The following is a 21719-nucleotide window of genomic DNA, read 5'->3' as shown; positions in this document are numbered from 1 at the left end:
CGGGGCACAGTGGGGCGCGCGCGGGAGGACGGTGGCAGCATTCCCCTCCCTTGGGTCCCTCCCTAATCCCAGCCTTGGGCATGTGTCTGAGGGAGCTTCGCCTTGTCATCGCACCCAGGGCACTGCTGCTTTTGCTTGTACATGTTTCCACTTAGAAGCCACGGTTAGAACACACTGGAAACAGGTGCTTGTGCTATCTCAGAAACTATTCATGAAGTTCTGAACCAGTTATTGGATTCTTTTAAAAAACTTTCAGAAAGTCTGTTAGCGTTTTGCAGTTCTCTACTTACAGTACAGGCAAGGGTATGAAAAAATATTTTTGACCTTTGAATGGGTAATTTGTGTGTTTTCCTATTCCATGGCATACCAGTCACTATGATTGATGTTAATTACGTGCACTTTTATTGCTGAAATATTTGGTTCTCTTTATTTGAAAGGAAAATTAATTTTGTTTAAAGACATTTGTTTGGATAACCTTATTTTGCTTTTCGGTTGACTTTTTTACAACACTTTTTGTTTTATTACTTCGAGTGGCCATGTAAACAGTTACTAGTAGAATAACATCAGTTTTTGTGTTTAGATTCTAGTTCCCTAAGATTTATGGAATAGCATTTATAGAAGTACATACTTTGTCATTTGTGTGGATGGAAAATAAAGTCTAGTGTTTCTGAGTTGAGGTAACAGTGATGTTAGGATCTGTGTTTAAAATTGCACTTCATGGTAATAAGATTGCATATGCCAGAAATCTTCCTGTTGTGCTGGAGAGTGTTTTATAAGGCATGGGTTGTCTTCCATGAGATAAAGTAGGTACTTAACAGTTTCGTGGTGATAACATGGTTCTAATTGCACATCTGCCTCGGGTCACGATTAGTGTAGAGACATTGTTGACCCTAAATTAATTTTGTTGGCAACTTCATTTGATTGGATCCAGACCAGAAGATGAAATTATCTAATATTCATAGATACCTTCAATTGTTCTCTGAGGAGAGTCATACAGAAGTGTTTTGACACTGAAACAAAACCTTCTGCTTTCTGTACAGTGTGCTGGAAAATGTCCCTGTTGGAAACATAAATACTAAAAACACAGAAACTTCAGCTCCTTAGTAAGCTGAGCCTTCATTAGGACTGGCTGAGATGTTAGTGTTCTTCCGAAAGCACAACTTGTATTACAGGGCTCTTCTGCTCAGAAACCTTCAGTAGCCCCCATTTCAAGGGGTAGATTCTGAATCTCTTACTTGGCATTCAAAGCCTTATGTGATTTGTCCAAAACCTAGTCTGGTCTTATATCTAATTGAATATCAATTCAACAAATACTTACTTAGGAGTAACTCTGTGCCTTTCTGTGCCTTATTCTGCAGTAAAACTGTATTGCTTTCAGTTCCTTATACCTACCCAGAGTATTTTCTGCTGCTCTCTCTTTGTAAAGTCCCACACCTTCTTCTCCTGTCACAACCTGCTGGTCCTCACAGCACAGATCTGATACAGGGCCTTGTAAACAGTAGGCTTCCAATAGATCGCTGGTTGAGAGTGTCTGTAACATGAAGAGATGTGTATTCTAGAACTTGGTTGTTACCCCTCTTAGTCATCTAAGTAATGGAAACTAACTCCAGCCAGCTTGGAGATAAAAGATGAGTTTATCAGAAGGATGCTGGAGAAGGCACTGCATAGAATCGCTGACAGAGCCTAATTCCCTAGCTTCTGGAAAGGCAGGAACAAGACAGCAAGATTAGAGGACCCACTGAGTGCTGCCGAGGACATACCATAGGTGCTAGGAGAAGGAATCTGACTGACTCAGCTATGACTGGAAATCTGCAAAAGTCTGGTAGTACTGACTTTGTTTCAAGGAATAGTTGGGCCAGGGCAACCAGCCTGAGAAATACTACTATCTCTACTATTCACTACTATTCAGTGAAGAAAAGAATGAGGCAGAGAGGACAGTGCTATTGAGAGTGTGGTCTGATTCCTGGTGCCAAGCAGAGATAGTTTGTAACTGCACTGGGACAGATTACATAGAGAGACTGAGAGTCAGTGGTTAGAAACTTCTATGGCTATTTGACAGAGTAATTGTATTCCTGGTGAACCAGATAGTTTAGAACATTGGGTTTGTCGTTTGTGTGTCTTTGGGTTTTTTTGCTTTTAGCTTTGTTATTATGGAAATTTTGAACAAATACAAAATAAACAATAATATAATAAACTCCCACATACCTATCACCAGCTCCAAAATTACCTTTATTTTTTAAAGAAGATTTATTTATTTTTGAGAGAGAGAGAGAGACAGAACACTGCAGGGGGCAAGGGCAGAGGGGAGAGGGTGAGTCCTAAGCAGAGTCCATGCTGAGTGCAGAGACCGATGTGGGGCTCGATCTCATGACCCCGAGATCACCACCTGAGCTGAAACCAAGAGTTGGACACTCAACCAACTGCACCACCCAGCCCCCCCCAATTACCTTTATTAACTATAAGTCGTTCCACTCCCCACCCACCACTCATTTTATAAGATTCTTTTTCTAAAATTTAGATACATTGAAATGCGCAAGTCTAAGTTGTAGAATTTGGACAGAAAATATACATGTACGTTAACCACATCCCTGTCTTGCCCCAGAAAGTTGCCTTGTGTCTCTATCCAGTCAGTTGCCCCCCTTTCCGTACTGGCAACTAATATTCTTTCCTTTTTAACCTTAGATTAGATATGCCTATTGAAACATTTCGTATGGGTGGATTTATACAATACATGCTCTGTTGAGTCTAGCTTTTTTTACTCAGCATGTCTTTCAAGTTCATCCATGTTGTATCAGTAGATTGTTCCTTTTTATTATTGAATAGTAGTCCATTGTACACATATTCCACAGTTTATCCGTTTTCCCTATTGATTTGACTGTTTTTGCATTTAAGCTGTTCTTAATAAGTCAGCTGTGGACATTCTTGAACAAGTATGTTTGTGGATGTAAGTTTTTATTTCTTTTAGTAAATACCTAGGAATAAAATTGCTAGTCACAGAGGTGATGTTAGGTGGTTACAACAGCAAGGTATGAAAATCTCCATTGCTTCATATCCTTGGCAGCATTTGGTGTTGTCAGTCTTTTTAGCTTTAGTTATTCTTGTGTCTGTATAGTGGTAACTTATTATGGTTTTGATTTGCATTCCCCTAATGACCAGTGATATTGAGCATCTTTTCATGTGCTTTTTGGCCATTTTATATCTTCCTTTGTGAAGTGTCAGTCTTCTGCCCCCTTAAAAATAATTGGGCTGTTTGTCTTTTTATTTTTGATTTGTAGTTTTTTAAATATTCTGGAATCAAGTCCTTTGTGATATATGTTTTGTGAATATTTTCTTTCAGTCAATGGCTTGCCTGTTCCATTTTCTTAATTTTTGTCAGCATTACTGAGGTATAACTGACAAAATTATAAGATATTTAAAGTATACAGCATGATGACCTGATATATATACACATCGTGTTAATGATCTTTTGACGAGCGAAAGTTTTTAATTTCAACAAAGTCTAATTTATCAAGTTTTTCTTTTGTGGTTATTGCTTTCTGTGTCCTAAGAAATCTTTACCTACTCCCAGAGCACAAAGGTATTTTCCTATGGTTTCTGTGAAAGATTTATACTTTTAACTTTTACATTTAGGGGTGAGTTTTATATTAAAATTTTGTATATGGTTTTATTACTTACCTATTGTGGTGTAACAAATTACTCCAAAACTTAGTGGCTTCAGACAACCGTAAATATTTAATATTTCACACAGTTTCAGTACGTCAGGAGTCTGGGAGTGACTTAGCTGAGTGGTTCTGGCTCAGGGTCTCATGAAGTTGCAGTTAAGATGTCATCTGGGCTATATCATCTGAAGGCTTGACTGGACTGGGGGATTTACTTCCAAGATCGCTCACTCACATGCTTGACAAGTTGTTCCAAGATCGCTCACTCACATGCTTGACAAGTTGAGCTGGTTGTTGATTAGAGGCTTCAGTTTCTCACCTAATGGACATTTCCATAGGACTCCTTTAGTGTCTTTGTGATGTGGTAGCTGGATTTGCCCACACAAGGTGTTCTAAGAGAAAGAAGGATGATGCTACAATGTCTTTTGTTCTTTTGTAACTTGGCCTCAGGATTCACACTCCATCATTTCCGCAATTTCTGTTGGTTATCGAGGTCAGCCCTATTTAGTGGGAGAGGACTATGTAAGGGCATGAGTACCGGGAGATGAGAATCATTAAGGATTCTTGGAGGCTGGCAACCACAGGGCTTGAGGTTCCATGCATCAATTGCTAGCTTCATTTGTTGAAAAGATCACTATTTCTTGATTGAATTCCTTTAGTACTCTTGTGAAAAATTAGTTGGATAAATGTGAGTTGATTCTTAAACTCTCTATTTTGTTCTGTTGATTAGTTTATTTTTCTTTATGGCATTACCACCTTGTCTTCATTATTACAGCTTGATTATAAGTCTTGAAATCAGGAAGTATAAGTTTTCCAACTTTATTCTCTCCCAAAGTTGTTTTGGGTACTCTAGATCTTATGCATTTACATATGAATTTTACAATCAGCTTGTCAATTTCTAATAAGCCTATTGGGATTGTGATTTGGATTTCATTGAATTTATGGATCCATTTGGGGAGAACTGAATCTTAGTAACATTGAACCTTTTTTTTGAAATTATGAGATTATTTATTATTTTAATAGAAATATTTCTATAAATTAAAATGTATTTAAAATGAAGATTTATTAATATTTGAATTATTAAGATATTTCAAATTTGTATAATTCAAATTTATCTAAAATGAAACTCCATGCCCATGACCTACTACAAGATTTTCTTCTTCTCATTTTTGCTTCATACATAGGGCACTTTTTTTCATAAAGAAATGTAAGCAAGCAAACAAATAACAAGATGAAACCAAAAACTTCTATTGTAATAGTAATAGTGAAGAAAATAGGATCAGGGAAAGAAAAGAGAGCATAGTAAACATTGATAAAGTAAAAACAAAAATAAAGTTACCTTTAGGTGATAATATGCTAGAAGAACACTCAAATCATGTGTCTAGAGACTATTTTTTTCAGTCAGTTTAGAACACATGGACTTTGCATTACAGATTAAATTTTTCAAAATGTTTGTAATTGGGGCTGTCTAAAATTATACATTTTGGGATCATTTAATATTGAATCTCTTAAACCATGGTTTATCTATCCATTTATTAGGTGTTTACTTTCTCTTAGCAATATGTTGTAATTTTTCATGTAGAAATTTTACTACTCCTGAGTATTTTATGAGTTTTGATACTATTGCAAATGGGATTTTAAATTTGATTTAACAATTGCTTGTTACTAGTATACAGAAATTGAGTTGATTTTTATATATTGACCTTATATCCTGAAACTTTGCTAAAGTCACCATGTTGAGAAGCTGGAGCTGGTGTGTTGAATTAAGAATATGTGGATTATGATCTGCTGAATTGGAGGGTATAAGCCTCTCATATGGGGTCAGGAGATAGCTCCCTCAGCATCAAACTTTCACTTTGGGAAGTGAAACCCACAGGGTCATTTTGATTGAAGGTACAGTTTCAATACACCTACACAAAGGAAGTAGAGTCACAGGATTTAGAAGTGGCAGGAGTGGGAGAGTGGGGGGGGGGGATGATCTAGGGGAAGGTCAGTCCTCTGTCCGAGGTCACAAGTGAGCAGGAGATAGAGAGCAACGTAGCAAATACCTAGTACTTCAAAGGTGGCAGGAGCAGAGATCACTAACTTTTTGTGGGCTTAACTCTAAGTAGTTATTTTAAAAGGTATCATGGGAAGAGCAAAGTGGGAAATTATGGTGGGAATCCTAAGCTCAGGTCCTAATCTAAACGTTCAGACTTTGGGTGTGAACAGGGTTATGATACTGTAAAATACCTAGGCTTCAACACAAAATAGTTGTTTTTCTCATCACACTCACTGATTAGTTCTAGTAGGGCTTTTCTTTTCTTTTTCTCATTAACTTAGCTTTTTTACATAAATAATTGTATCGTTTAGGAAGAGGAACACTTCTTTCTCCCCAATCTGGTTGCCTTTTATTTATTTATTTATTTTCTTGCCTTCTGGCACTGGCTAGGATCTCTAGAGCAAAGCTGAATAGAAGTGGCAAGAACAGACATTTTCTTGTTTTCTTCCTGATCTCATGGGGAACACTCTCACCACTAAATGTGATGTTAGCTGTAGGTTTTCAATGCCCTTTATCAGACTCAGAAAGATTCTTTCCTATTCCTAGTTTGCTGACAGTTTTTTTAAATCACAAATAGGTACTGAATTTTGTTGCATGTTTTTTCTGCATCTGCAAATGCAAATCTTCATTTGCTTAGTATGGTGGATTATATTTACAAAGGTTAAAAGAACCTCGAATTTGGGGGATTTACTCCATCATGCTTTATTATTGTTTTCATATATTGCTAGATTCTATTTACTGATATTTTGCTAGGGATTTTTATGTTCAGGGTATTAGTCTATCATTTTCTTTAACATATTTGTCTGATTTTGGTATTAGGGTAACTTGGGTCTCATAAAATGAGTTGAGAAGTGTTCCTTCTTTTCTTTTCTGAAAGTGGTTGTATAACATTGATATTATTCCTTTGTTTAAATGTTTGCTAGAATTTACTACTGAAAGTGCTTGGGGTTCTTTGTGGGACAAATTTTGATCATCAATTTTTTTTCTTTAAAGATTTTATTTATTTATTTATTTGACAGAGAGAGAGACAGCCAGAGAGAGAGGGAACGCAAGTAGGACGAGTGGGAGAGGAAGAAGCAGGCTCCCAGCAGAGCAGGGAGCCCGATGCGGGCCTCGATCCCAGGATCATGCCCTGAGCCAAAGGCAGACATTTAACGACTGAGCCACCCAGGCACCCCTGATCATCAATTTCTATAGCAGCTATAGGGCTGTGCAGATTTCCAGTGGGTCTTGAATTACATTTTTTAAGTTGGGGAGGGGCAGAGGGAGAGGGAAAGAGAGAATCTTAAGCAGGCTCCATGCTGGTCACAATTGCACAGCCCTGAGATCATGATCTGAGCCAAAATCAAGAGTCAGGTTATTAACTGCCTGAGCCACCCAGGCGCCCCTTGAATCACATTTGATAGATTGTATTTTTCAAGAAATTTGTCTATTTCATCTTAATTGTTGAATTTATTGGCGTCAAGTTGTTCATAATATTCTCTTATTAAACTTTTTTATTTTATTTTTTAAAGATTTTATTTATTTATTTGAGAGAGAGAGAGTGTACACACATGAGTAGGGGATAGGGACAGAGGGAGAGGGAGAAGCAGAGTCCCTACTGAGCAGGGAGTCCGATGTGGGGTTTGATCCCAGGACCCTGAGATCATGACCTGAGCCCAAGGCAGATGCTTAACCCACTGAGCCACCCAGGTACCACTCTTATTAAACTTTTGATGTCTGTAGGATTTGTAGTAAAACTTCCACTTTTGTTCCTGATATTGGTTTTTTGTGTTCTCTCTCATTTTTTATTGATCCATTTTGCTAGGCATTTATCAATTTTACTACTCTTTTGAAAGAATCAACTTTTGACTCAGTTAATTTTCTCTATTGTTGTTTTTTATTTAATCAGTTTCTGTTCTTAGGCTTACTCTTTTTTTCCTCTTATGAATTTCAGATTAATCAGTTGGCCTTTTTCTAACTTCATAAGGTAAAAATTGGGTAATTGAGATTTTTTCCTTTTCTAATAGAAAGCATTTAAAACTATAAATGTAAATAGAGGAAGAGTCAAAAGACTGTGAAGAAAGTATTAGTAGCCTGAACAACAAATAAAGCAATATATTCCTATATACAAAAATTTTGTAAATCATTCTGAAAAATAAAAACCCAACAAAAAAGGACAAGGACATGTATAGGTAATCTGACAAAAAAGAAGTATGAATATAAAAAGATAATTCAACTTGCTAATAATTAAAGCAATAAAATGAAAATAGATTCCCATTTTCACCTGTCAGAATGGCAAAGGTGGGAACAATTGACAAAAGTCATGGCAAGTGTATGAGTCAGAATAAGGGCATTCTTATTTTGGTTGATGGGAGTGTATTAATTGGTTATGAAAGAATTAGGGGAACAAAAGAACAAAAGAGACAGTGGACGAGATGGGCTGCCTCTTGTTCTGAGCCTTCATGTAGAAGGATAACTGGGCAGAAGTGCTCCTGAGGTGACGTTCAGGTGCTCATTGTTACCTCTGTTTGGAAGTGGATTTTGAAAACTGTGGAGAGGAAAGGGCGGTGTGGGAGATAGCATGCAGAAGGTGTGATTCTATGGGCTTGTGAAGGGTCTGCTTCTTCCCAAAACTTACCTGTTCTCTCTGGCACGCAGACCCTCATGCTGCCCTTTGGCTCCTGTGATGATGCCCTGGCCCTTGTCTGTCCTGTGACCCAGGCCTACAGGTGAACTAAGGTCAGATCCAGCCCTACTGCTCATACAGCCTAGTGCAACTAGGAGTTGCCCACAGGGGATTTAGGAGCCTGAAGTTATGCTGAATGAAAGTGCAGTTTACCTTAGATGATTTCCAATTTATAGCCCTTGCTTAATATGTAATGCCCTAGGGGGTCTTACCATTGCAGTAAGTGATCATTTTCTAACAAATTAACACATAGTGGTTGAGTTGAAAATTGGTAGCTGAACAGAACTGTGGCAGATTTTTGTGTCTGCATGTGTAGGGGTGAAGTTGTTAGGATGATCTTTACTCTTGCTAGCTCAAAATTGTTAGTATGTGTGTATGTATGTGTGTGTGTGTGTTTATTTAATTCCTGCCTTGTTTAAAAGGATTCAAGGGGGGCACCTGGGTGGCACAGCGGTTAAGCATCTGCCTTCAGCTCAGGGCGTGATCCTGGCGTTATGGGATCGAGCCCCACATCAGGCTCCTCCGCTATGAGCCTGCTTCTTCCTCTCCCACTCCCCCTGCTTGTGTTCCCTCTCTCGCTGGCTGTCTCTATCTCTGTCAAATAAATAAATAAAATCTTAAAAAAAAAAAAAAGGATTCAAGGAAGCTTCTCCCTCTTCTCCACCCTATCATACAAAATAGAATAAACTAAGTAAGAACCACATCATGAAGAAAGCTTAATTAGCCTAGATGTTAGCCTCAGTTTGTGTAATGAGGGAACGGGAGAGAACAATGTAAGATGTGGTTAGCTAAGGGATTGAGCAGGAAATCAAAGGATATAAAACAGTTAAGAGAAGCAGAGTGACGATAGCTGATTTAGAAGGTGGATTTGAAGGCGACCAAGTTTCCACTTACTTCTACAGGGGATTTGAAGCTTTTTTAACGCCCTGAAGTTGTGAAGAGTGAACTGGACAGTCAGAGGCTCATTTCTTTCGAGCTACATTACTGATTGTGGGATTTCGGGAATAGGTGAAGAGGAAGGCCTGAAATTGTGTTAGATTGTGAGAAGTAACTTCATGGTGATCTTTAAAAATAATACCTTTATTCCAAAAGTTCAAGTGAAGTTTAACATTAATTGAAGCTGTCAGGCAACCTACAGTTTCCTCTCTTTGAAGAAAGCTGATTTTCTTCCCTCAGATGAAAGTGAGTGATTAATTAGCCTGTCATTATAAAAGGAGATAATGATGTTAGTAGATACTGAATTTCCTGTTAAACGGATTAGCTATTACATTCCATTTGCAGTTCATGTATATATTTTAGAAACACATTCATCTTCATACTGGGTCACCACTGTTAAAGCTACATATTGAAATGTTAAGCTTTTCCTTGAACAGTGATACTTCACTTCCAGAAGAGGGCCAGCTCAGATCAGTTTCCATCTTAATGGGCTTTTAAATGTAGCTTTCTGGGGTATCTTACTTCTCCACCCCCATTCCAGCCAACCCCCACGCCCCCAGCATATGTACAAACACACACAAGTGTTTTCCCCTGCGGGTGTTGGGCCATAAGTACCTGCATGTGTGTGTGCACTCGGGCAATCCAGCTGGCACGTGCCTGGTTTATGGAAATCCTGTACATTTCGGTGATTGCCCTCTTTTCCTTCCCTGTTGCTTTTGGACATCTGATTGACCTCCTTTTTCACTGTTTGAACTTGAGACTGCCAGTGCTGGATATTGCCTTTCCTTCTTCCTGCAGTCCCTACTTCTTACTAAGGACCCACAGTGAATTTAACCCCCACTTCCCCTGATATATAATCTATCCTTAGCGCATTCACACACAGTGGTGGGCATTCTTATCCGTTTCATCTTCTTGAAGCAGTGGCTCAAATCTGGACTGGTTGCTCCCAAGGCCTGTAGCACGACTGCTATCCTGGGATCTCCCTTCACATCATCCCATAGCCTCTTTTGGGATGATTGCCTTATTTCCCCAGATCCTGCATCTTCCTTTTTCTTGATTTATGCCCTCATTTTGGTGGTGTACCTCCTCCAATTGCTTCATGAGAAAGGGTTCATGGGCAGTAATTTTTTTGAGCCTGTGCATTCTGAAAATGTCCTCCCACGCTCACATTTGATTGACAGATTTAATGTTGAATTTAAGATTGAAGTGAATTTTCCCTTAGAATTTTGAAGGCATTATGTTCCTGTCTTCTGCTGTTGCTGTTAAGAATTTCTAATATTACTCATTTCTTGATCTTTGGTTTGAAGCCTGTTCTTTTTTTTTTTTCCTTTCTCTTTAGAAGATTGAGCTCTCTTCTTTTTATCTTCATTTTTCTGAAATTTTACACTCCTACCACCAGAGATAAGAGATGCCGTACATTTCCACGACTTCTGGAAGTTCTGTAGTGTAAATTGGATTGTTTCTTGAATTCTCTACTGCCAGCTTAGAGTTCAACTTTCTTGGGCGTGCTTTTCAGTTTCAGATGATTTTTTTTTTTTTTTATTGCTGTCTCCACTCTTCTCCTTACCCTTGGGGCTTATGTCTAAAACAATGAGCATAAAAAAACTGTACTATAGTTTTAGTAACGTGTTTGGGAGGAACAGAGGTGTTCACTTTGTCATCTTTATCCAGAAGACTATTCATTTGCTCTTCAAATGGCTGTGTTGTGGATTTTACTGTATCACTGAGATTGCCCACAGAATGGCCACTCAAAAGATCCAGTTTGTTAGATCCCCTGGGCACTTCCATGTCCTCATCTTCCTTGACCTCTCAGCAGTAGTTTTTATTTTTCTCTCTTTCATTTCCTTTTTAAAATTTTTTAATTTAAATTCAGTTTAGTTAACATTTAATATATTATTAGTTTCAGGGGTAGAATTTGGTGATTCATCAGTTGCATATCACACCCGGTGCTTATTCCATCAAGTGCCCTCCTTGATGCCCATCCCCCAGTTTCCCCATCTCCTCACCTTCCTCTCCTCCAGCAACCTTCAGTTTGTTTCCCAGAATTAAGAGTCTCTTATGGTTTGCTTCCTTCTCTGTTTTTATCTCATTTTATTTTTCCTTCCCTTCCCCTATGTTCATCTGTTTTGTTTCTTAAATTCCACATGAGTGAAATCATATGGTATTTGTCTTCCTCTGATGGACTTTGTTCACTTAACATAATACCCTCTAATCATCCATGTTGTTGCAGATGGTAAGATTTCATTCTTTTTGATGGCTGAGTCATATTCTATTATATATAGATACATATATATATAGATATATATGCCACATCTTCTTTATCCATTCGTCTGTCAGTGGACATCTGGGCTCTTTCCATATTTTGGCTATTCTTTGTGGACGTTGCTGCTATAAACACTGGGGTGCATGTGCCCCTTCGAATCACTATATTTTTACCCTTTGGATAAATACTTACTAGTGCAATTGCTGGGTCATAGGGTAGTTCTATTTTTAACTTTTTGAGGAACCTCCATACTGTTTTCTGGAGTGGCTGCACCCAGTCGCAGCAGCATTCGATGTGGATGTGACTGCTGCCTTCTTTTCCAAATGGTCTCATCCCTTTGCTTTGATGACTCCACGCCATCCTGGGGTTTTTCTAAAAACACTGGCTATTTTTCTCAGTCTTCTAACCTGGTCTTCTCTATATCCAGCCTCTGAATAATTTTATGTAGAGTGCTTCAGGCTAGTTTTTTAGGGCTCTGTCTCTATCTTCCCTCTCCATACTAAGTTTAATCCAGTCCCATGATTTTGAAGGCCACGTATGTGCTGCTGACACGCTCTAAGAGCTCTCCTCTGAGCTCCAGACTCAGAAGTTCTCACTTGACCTCTTTGGGTATGTTGTAACAGAACTGTTGGTTCCCCCTCAAACCTGCCTCCCTACGGTCCATCCCTAAATCAGTAAGTGGCACCACAAGGCTCAAACAAAAATAATTGGATTGATGATGCGCTTAAAAAAAAAAATGTTGTAAAAGTCGTTGGTCAACTGCCCACCAGAGGGCAGTGCAGGCAAAAGATTCTATCCACAGCAGGCCAAGGCAGAGCTGTGGTTTTCTTCCCCACATAACTGGCTCCACATGAGGTCGCTTTTCTCTGCACAAAACGTTTTTAGGATTCTTGGACCACGTTAGAAGAAAGAATGTGGATAGTTACACTGTTTCCTGTTTCTTTTTCTCACTCAAATCTGTTTATAAATTCTGTGGATTTTAGCTGTTGGTTCCTCTGCTTCATGGAGTCTTTGGAAGAGTCTGGATATGTTAGGTGTAGAGCTGCCCTTCCATGTGGGTGCACCAAAGGCCAATAAATCATTGGCCCACTAGTACTCAGGAATTACAACTGTCTTTTTATGGCAAGCTGCCAAGTCATAGTCCTACTGCAATTACTCTTTAAATTTCCTAGGATCCATTAAAATTCTAGGAATTTCATTCAGGGATTTTAGCTCCCCTAAAGCTGTGATGTTCTTCCTTACTGAGAGATCCACTTACCCAAAGAAGATGGGTTCGCGCAAACCTTGTAGAAAGTTATCCAGCGAAGTAAATGATTCATCTGTGGTAGGTGGTGTTCTTTACCTAATATTTACTCAATGTTTGTGGAACCAGATTGTGCTACCAGACCAGGGTAACAACCACAGAGGTTAGGGAGTTAGCTCCAGTCTCTGTGGTGCATATAATTAAGTGAAGGGGGCAGACATCCTTAACAAATTTAGGTAAGGCCTTCAGAAGTAAGTGCTATAGATATAAATGAAAGTGCTTTGGGAGGGAGCAGGTGATGAGAGGATTGTTGCAGGTGGAGACGGTAGGTATCACTCATCTTATCTTGGCTCTGTACATGGAGTCCTTTTGAGAGGTCCTTCAGTGTGAGGACACCAGCCTCTGGATGGCTTGCTCTGACCCTCCCCAAATGAGTTAAGTGCCCTTCCTATGTTGTCATCATCCTTCTATTACAGCATGCTATTCACGGTTGTTAATTTGCATGCTCTTCTCTCCTGAGGACAAAGACTGATTACTAATAGATTGGTGCATTCTCCCATTCTGGCTCCATTCTGGTCCTGTACATGGTTTTCCTTCTCTAAAGTACTCTCTTTTTTCCCTCTGTTTTTCTATCTTTTTCTAAATGCAATGGCATAGACTCACTGACATCTTAAAAAGTAAAGCGGAGAAAAGGAACTAACAGCCATCGAGTGCCTTCTTTGTGTTGAACACTGTTCACTGTGTTAGCTGTTTTATGAGCATTTGTCCCTTAACCTTGTTCCTCTAACAAATACAGCAAGCTTCTTCCCTTTCAGGGCTTTGCACTTGCTGTTTCCTCTAGTGGGGACTGTTTTCCGCAAGTCCGCAAGAAGGTGGCTCCATTTTTTGTTAACAAACATGTATAGTTTACAAACCATTCTTCTGAAGTTAATTTTATTAGGTTGGTTACCACCCCTTCCTCTCAGTCGGGGGTGGGGTCCCCCGGACAGGAATTAGCTGAGGGCAGGCTGAGAATCTTTGATGCCTCCCTCTCATTGTCCCCGCCCTTCTGGCTGCTCTCCCAGTGCATCAAGTCCTAGTCACTGGATGTCTCAAGTTAGTTTACTAATTTTTATTAAAATTGCTCTATTGCTACCTTATTATAACTGATAGTGTCATTCAGACTGTACTCCTACTCGGAGATAAGGGATTCCATTTTTTTGGCTAGCTTTCCTCTTAAGATGGGGCTAGTCAATCATCTTTTAATTGAATTTGTGTTTACTAATTACAGGCACCCTCCCCTGCCCCACCCAGGCATTAGCAGGGGTGGCACAGGGGCTGGGGCTTTTGCCCCCAGAACCAATCATCTTTTAACATATAATTTTGTTCTGTATAGCCTGGAAGTCTAGATCAGACCTTTGTAAACAGATTTATACTTAATAATAAAAACTTCCACCTATTTCTGCAGATGGAGGGTTAAAACAATATAACTAAGTGCTCATCTTCTGATATACACTAAAATCTTACTTTTAAAGGTCTTTCCTATCCTTTAAGGCTCAATTCAAGTCCCGACTCCTCTGACATTTTCTGTACCTATTGTACCGCACATTAATCTTTCCTGCTCTGAATTCCATGGTCTACATACTTCAGTTTGGTCATTAATCTCGAGGATCTTATTTGTTATTTAATTGTTTTGTGGATCTAAATCTTAACTGACCGATGAGATGGTAATATGCCAGTTGATTGTAGCAATGTTTTCTCGATTTTTGCTATGTTGAAAAAGTGCCACTTTTAAGGACATTTTTAGAGCAAAATATCTTTATGTAATTTTTCCTAATGGGTTTTACTTATTTTCTTAAAACTTACTTAACCTTGTTTAAGTTTCCTTAAAACCATTTTCTTTAAATTTAAGATTGTTATTTTTTTATATTTTAATTATTAATTTTATTCTTAGTGTTTATTTAAGAAGACTAATGTGCTCGGATATAATGCACCAAAGAAGTATTCAGGAAAGAAAGAATATTAATTATTTCCTGTAGCTTATCTATAAAAAGCCATCTGGGAAACTACACTCATTTAAATCTTTTATAGGACTTTGGGGTTTTTATAGTTGCTATATTAAAGTCATTTTCAATGTTTAACAGAAAATTTGTAAAGATTTATTTGATAAAATTTCAGTATTTTCATAGCTATAATTGTCTAAGCATTCCTAATTACATGTTGAGCTTTCTGATTCTTATTAGAGCTGCTTCCTCCTAGCAAAGTTTAAACATCAGTCTCCAATCAGGTTAATCTCTATATAATATAATTAAATTAATCTTGACCTGGTTACTGGGTACATTTCAAATGCCAGACTGATGTTTATCATGGCATCACTAAGAATATTTCAATTTTAAAATTGACCTTTTGGAATCAGCCTTTCTTTAATCTGCCAGTTATATTTAAAAGGAATATTTCTTTTCAAAAGTAATCCGACTTTATTACAGTATTTAATTTCAAAAACCAAAGTGGTTGTAAAATGTGTATAAGGAGAAGTGCCTTAAAAAACGAATGACATTTCTTTTCATTTATAGAGATACTTTCTAGTTGGGAGCAATCATGCAGAAACAAAATATCGTGTTTTGAAGATTGATAGAACAGAACCAAAAGATTTGGTCATAATTGATGATAGGGTAAGTATCTTGCAAACCTGAATACAAACAGTAACTTTTGTACCTGTTAAAGGATATGAAATATCCTCATAGCTTTTAGTGATATATTTTTTTTCCTTTTTTCATCAGGCATCTGAAAATTACAATTATTTTTCATGAGTGGCTGGAATTGAAATCTCTAATCTGGCTTCTAGGAATTACTGATGTTACAGAGTATGCTGGAATTTACACTTTGTCGTTCATTTTGCTTTGTTTTACAAAGCAAACTCTTTGGATAAGATAATGAATGTATTTTCTTAAAGAAGTGGTGTTTTAAGGATTTAATCTAACTCTCAATATTGCATATACTGAAGAGATTGTTTATTACTGTGCTTTAATATGAAGCTACTTGAAGTCAGGGCGGATTTCTGTGCTACAGACTTTATTATGCTGCTAAAAATCACCTCTAGGTGATCTTCTGGTGACTCGCTATGCATGAGAGAAATGTGAAGCTGTTCTTATCCAGATGTTATAGTATCCAGAGCAGGAGTACAGACTTAATTCAGGTAGCACAAAACCACGACACTGTTAGTCAAAAGTGGAATACAGCAGGCTGGTATTGAATAATTAATTTTAACTCTTTCAAGTGAGAGAACCTAACTTACCCTTTGTATTGAAGTTCTGTCTGTGACTATTGTGAACCCACGTGAATTGCTAGTTTCTCAAATATGTTGGTAGCTGCAGTTTGCAACCCATTTGCACTAAGTTCTTTGTAAAACTATTTTCTATGTTATGATAATTTTGGATAAATTGTATATTGTGATTTCCAGCACTCATGGGTATCGTTCTTCATTCTCCCCCTATTATGGGAGTTTTTATTAATATATTGATTCTTGGTTTTACTTGAGGATGGGAACAGTTGATCAGGGATTTCTTTGAGAATCTAAGAAAAGCTGTGGGCCTCATAAAAATACACTATGTATGTAGAGTCAAAACTTCGCACACAGTTCTAAGGAGTTCACAGATTTCTTGAAATTTGTCTATGATCCTTTAAATGTATGGTTCAGAAGATAAGACTTCTTTTTTTTTTCAAGGATTTTATTTATTTCTTTCAGAGAGAGAGAGAGTGTGAGTGAGCAGGGAGGGGCAGTAGGGGAGGGAGAAAGAATCTAAAGCAGACCCTGCACTGAGCACAGAGCCTGACACAGGGCTTGATCCCACGACCCCTGTGAGATCATGACCTGAGCTGAAACCAAGAACTGGACGCTAATGGACTGTTCCACCCAGGCGCCCCAGAAGATGAGGTTTCGACAAAATTTTTTGATATCGCGACATGGGATCCAGTAACCACCCGTAATTGCTAATGTTAAAGAATTTGTTGGCTTTTAAAATTATAGCTTAGTTCTGCACTGTTATGTACTTCTCTATGAAATAGCTAGTGATTCTTATAAGCAATATATAATCTAAAGAATAAACAACACCTTACAGATTAAATTTGCTTATTTTTAGCATGTATATACTCAACAAGAAGTGAGAGAACTTCTTGGCCGCTTGGATCTAGGAAACAGAACAAAGATGGGACAGAAAGGATCCTCTGGGTTATTTCGAGCTGTTTCAGCTTTTGGTGTTGTAGGTAAGAAATGTACCTCCTTCTTACTACTTCTTTTTTTTTTTTTTTCCCCTATAGAGACTACTAAAAGATTGTTTTATGTAGTTTTATAATTATAACCCATCATCTGTGGCTTTGGTTGTTTAAAATTTCACTGTCCACCAATCGGATATCAAGTAGCTTTTATCTGGCATCTGGTATATGCTGCTCAGTTTCATATAGGATATGAATTAACATAAACGTGGTTTTGGTCTTTAAGAAGCCTGTTGTCTAGCTTGTTGAGGAATGAAAAAGTAAAAAAGTAGCTTGGACTGTAAACATCTGCTCCACGGTCGGGACTTGATGTTGATCCCTTTATATACAGTGCTGCTTTGGTCTGAACCTCTCTATTTAAATTTTACTTAAATTCCATCCTTCCCCCAAATCCGATAATGATGCCTATACTTCATTTATTCACCAATATAGACATGGTTTTGGCTCTTAAGGATTCTGCTGTCTAGCTCTGGGACAGCAGTGAGATGCCCTACAGTTCTGGTGTGGACACCATCTTCCTTTGCAGTGGATCAGTACACGTGTCTTTGCTATACTGTGGATCTGTCCCTGGGAGTCTTAGGCTGACAACACTAGGATGAAGGACAAAAACTAATATACACGAGGTAACTCCAAGATTGCAGTTAAGAGCCAAGCTGTGTAGAGAAAGTTAAATGGGAGTGGAGATTATGTAAGAGGTAGATGGCTTGGACCTGGAATGTCTAGGAAAGTTATCCTGGGCAAAATGAGACTCCAGCTGGACCTGAAGGAGGAACAAGATTTGGGTGGATGTGGGGAAGGGGTGAGAGAACCCCAGTAGGGATGACGGCAGAGGCATGAAGATGTCCGTGGGTCCTGGAATGTTGGCATGGAATTGAGTGAGGCCAGATCGCATGGGGCCTTGGCAGGCAAGCAGAGGGCGATTATATCTCTGCTTCTCTGTTGGCAGAGCCTGATTTTGAGTCTGATTTTTTTTTTTAAACATTTAACAACATTATCTTTGTATTTTTTAAACCTGCTGGACTGTCTGCAATGTTGACTGATTGGTATCCATAGATGTTAACAAAAAAAAATTGAGCTACCCTATGATCCAGCCATTGCACTACTGGGTGTTTACCCCAAAGATACAGACGTAGTGAAGAGAAGGGCCATATGCACCCCAATGTTCATAGCAGCAATGTCCACAATAGCTAAATCGTGGAAGGAGCCGAGATGCCCTGCAACAGATGACTGGATTAAGAAGTTGTGGTCCATATATACAATGGAATATTACTCAGCAATCAGAAAGAATGAGTTCTCAACATTTGCTACAACATGGACGGCACTGGAGGAGATAATGCTTAGTGAAATAAGTCAAGCAGAGAAAGACAACTATCATATGATTTCTCTCATCTATGGAACATAAGAACTAGAATGATCAGTAGGGGAAGAAAGGGATAAAGAAAGGGGGGGTAATCAGAAGGGGGAATGAAACATGAGAGACTATGGACTATGAGAAACAAACTGAGGGCTACAGAGGGGAGGGGGGTGGGGGAATGGGATAGACCGGTGATGGGTAGTAAGGAGGGCACATATTGCATGGTGCACTGGGTGTTATACACAACTAATGAATCATCGAGCCTTACATCGAAAACCGGGGATGTACTGTATGGTGACTAACATAATATAATAAAAAATCATTATTAAAAAAAAATAAAAAAAAATTAATATGGACTTAATTATCCTGTATAGTTTCAAATTCTTGCATTTTTCTCATTAGCGCTTTTTATTCTGCGACTCCGTATTTGTTAAAACTTTGGTTACATTCTGCCGTATCTGAAGTTTTTCTCAGAGTGCTCTCACAGCTCTTCCTGTGTCACCCCTTCAGGTCTATTTTGTGTCTAGGTGGCTGTCAGGGAAGGTCAAGAGTGGTAGGTAGGTTTAGTTTCTTCTTAGGACTGGTTCTTTTTCTACATTTTCTGCTCAGTCTCAACAAGTATGTTGAAGTTATATATTCAACAGATAAGTGTTCGTAGGTGGATGTCAAGTGAGTTCATGTGTTCAAATTCCATAAATTATGTAAGTGTTAAGTTCTACTTTAAGTGTTGAATATATTTTAAATTAAAAAAAAACTGGAAGAAAATAAAAAAATTTTAAAAACTAGAAATACAATGTGTCTTAAATATAGTAGGTTTAATTTCAGTGTTAGTTACTTATTAGGTTGAACTTATTTCTTTAAATGCTGATACTTTATTATAACTTTTTCAAGTGGAAATTTCCTAAGGTGTATGTAATATTGCATGCCTCATTACCCAGGGTTTATAATCCAAAATTGAACCTTCCTTGATGATTAAGAGTAATGAAATGATCAGTTATTGAACTGTTTAAAAATAGCTGCCTTTGGGTATCCTGGAATTATATTGAGCAGTTTGCCTTTACATTAAATGGCCTCTAGACCTTTGTACTGTTTTGTTTTTATGGTTCTTTAGTCATCCTTCATTGTTCTTGGCGTAGTTGCTTCTAGCAATATTCTCTGCCTCCTTTTAAATCTATTGGTAACTAAACTTTTAAGACCAGAAGCTTGATTTTTATCAATTGATAACTAGGTCTGTAACCACGTATTTATTGTATACACAAGTATTAGTAAACTTTGGGTGAGAAGCTGAAGGTGTCTTGTTTCTCTGAGGGGTGACATTCTTAGGTGTTGTGGTCACTGTTTCTCTTATGGTTGGAGGCCTCTTAGGATTGAAACTGTCTTTGGGTAATGAAGTCACTGAAAGACTAACCTCCCAGGAAAGTGAGACAGTAATGTACTAAGTAAGGATTTATTATTTTTATGGAAATGTATTTTATGTATTCTTGTTCAACACTGTAAATAAAGCTTAGAATGAGTGAAGAGTAAATAGGGAGTTAATGAAAGTCTATGATTTGTCTAGAAGTACTGTCTTAGAAATAATGAGGGATACTTAATAGCAAGACACAAAATGCCTGTCTTTGAAAAATGTATAGTCTGGTTGTCAGAATAATACATATGAGAAATGACCAGAATAGTTGTCTTCTATCCTGTGGCCAAAATATTTGCCCAGTTAACTTTTTCAGCATGCTTAGTTTGTGAATAGTATTTTGCTGGAATGTTTTTAGACTGTTATTATGCTTAATTTAGTTCATCATCTGTAAGAATCTAGAGCAGTGAGTCTCAGTTATCTGTAGTAATGGACCAGATTTTTTCCACCAGGATGTCATAGACCAACACATGATCCTACTGTACATAACTAGTCTGCAGCTTGGCCACATGTGACATAGCACATGTTACAATTATAAGTTCAATAATAACCCAAACTAGTCTATGCCCTATTCAAGGCAAGATCATTGGCCATGCACTTGGATGTTGTAGCTATCTCAAATTGCTCTAAAGTTTCCAAACTCTTTCAGTTTATTTACATGTCTTTTCATGGGCTTGGTACCCATGAAAAACTCATGAATCATTGCTGGTCCCTCGACATGGGACATTTGTCTACCTTGTACATTTCTCACCTCCATTGTTATTTAATGGCCAGCAGGAGGTTTGGGAAACCACTGAATAGGATCATGAGCATCCCTCCCAAAGTTGTTTTATATGCTCTTGGGGTACATAGATGGAGTTGGTGGATGGTTACTTGTAGACATTTTTCTTTCTTTCTTTCTTTCTTTCTTTCTTTCTTTCTTTCTTTCTTTCTTTCTTTTTCTTTCTTTCGAGTGGGGAAAAGGGGTTGTGGGGCAGAGGGAGAGGGAGAGAGAATCCAGCCTGGAGCCCGAAATGGGGCTCAGTCTCACAACCTTAAGATCATGACCTGAGCTGAAATCAAGAGTTGGATGCTCAACCAACGAAGCCACCCAGGTGCCCCTGGGTACCTGTAGTCTTCACTAGGCTTAGCTCTGTGACCATTCCAGCCCCTTTTGGTACATAGCTGCAGGTTTATGGCCTTTTTCTGCCTATGTCACCTGTCAGAGGATAGTCTTTCAAGCTGCTCGTATGTTGAGGGGGAGTGGTAGAATAAGTATCCTTGTAGCAGACTAAGTGATGGACTCAGTTGTTATTTAAAGCAACACCCTTAGAAATAGATTGCAGATCCAAGATAGTAATGAAGACAACAACAACAAAACGTGAGCCTCAGGCTAGTGAGGGAGCAGTAGATGTGGTGTTAGAGTCACTTTGGTTCTAGAGGGCTCTGTTGTGCAAAGGTCCTATGTACCTTGTGGACGTTTTTCATGTTTCTCTGTTTCATGTTTCTCTGCCAAGACACCTTCAGTCTCCCTGAAGGCTTTTAAGATAATGACTCGCTGGCATGGTGACCCCTGAAACAGGGATATTGCATTCTTCGCTGTTGGTGGGCTGGTGGGGTCCTGTCCAGCCACCAGCACTCCCACTATATCCTCTTACACTGTCCTTTTTTGTATACTTTGCTTGGTGTCCATTTCAAATGAAATAGCCTCCTCTACTTGGAGAGAGAGAAATCACTTTTGCATGATGACTGTCATCTTGGCTTCTTGGAAGTACTCAGGGAAATTGGTCTGGGGTCAGAAGTAAACAGAATGAAGATGAAAAAACTTGTTCTCATTTTGGTGTGTTCAAGGGACGAATAGGCTGACTCCTGGCAGATGTCTGTGCCGTATTAAGGTCTTTTAATTGTTGGCTCTCTTGG

The 21719-nt window shown here is 38.4% G+C and overlaps 1 protein-coding gene across 2 annotated transcripts in view; it reads left to right on the top strand.

The window, feature by feature from the left end:
• FIG4 (FIG4 phosphoinositide 5-phosphatase) overlaps window positions 1–21719 on the top strand; it is a 122848-nt gene that overhangs the window by 338 nt on the left and 100791 nt on the right. For both annotated transcript variants that reach the window (XM_026511651.4, XM_044388823.3), the window contains exons 2-3: window positions 15363–15461; window positions 16929–17052. In XM_026511651.4, the coding sequence (XP_026367436.1) occupies window positions 15363–15461; window positions 16929–17052 (223 nt within the window). The remainder of the gene's footprint in view (window positions 1–15362; window positions 15462–16928; window positions 17053–21719) is intronic.

The sequence above is a fragment of the Ursus arctos genome, unplaced genomic scaffold (genome assembly GCF_023065955.2).
Source record: "Ursus arctos isolate Adak ecotype North America unplaced genomic scaffold, UrsArc2.0 scaffold_13, whole genome shotgun sequence".
Lineage (NCBI taxonomy): Eukaryota > Metazoa > Chordata > Mammalia > Carnivora > Ursidae > Ursus > Ursus arctos.
The sequence above is the reverse complement of the archived record's forward strand: the minus strand, read 5'-3'. Positions and strand labels throughout refer to the sequence as shown.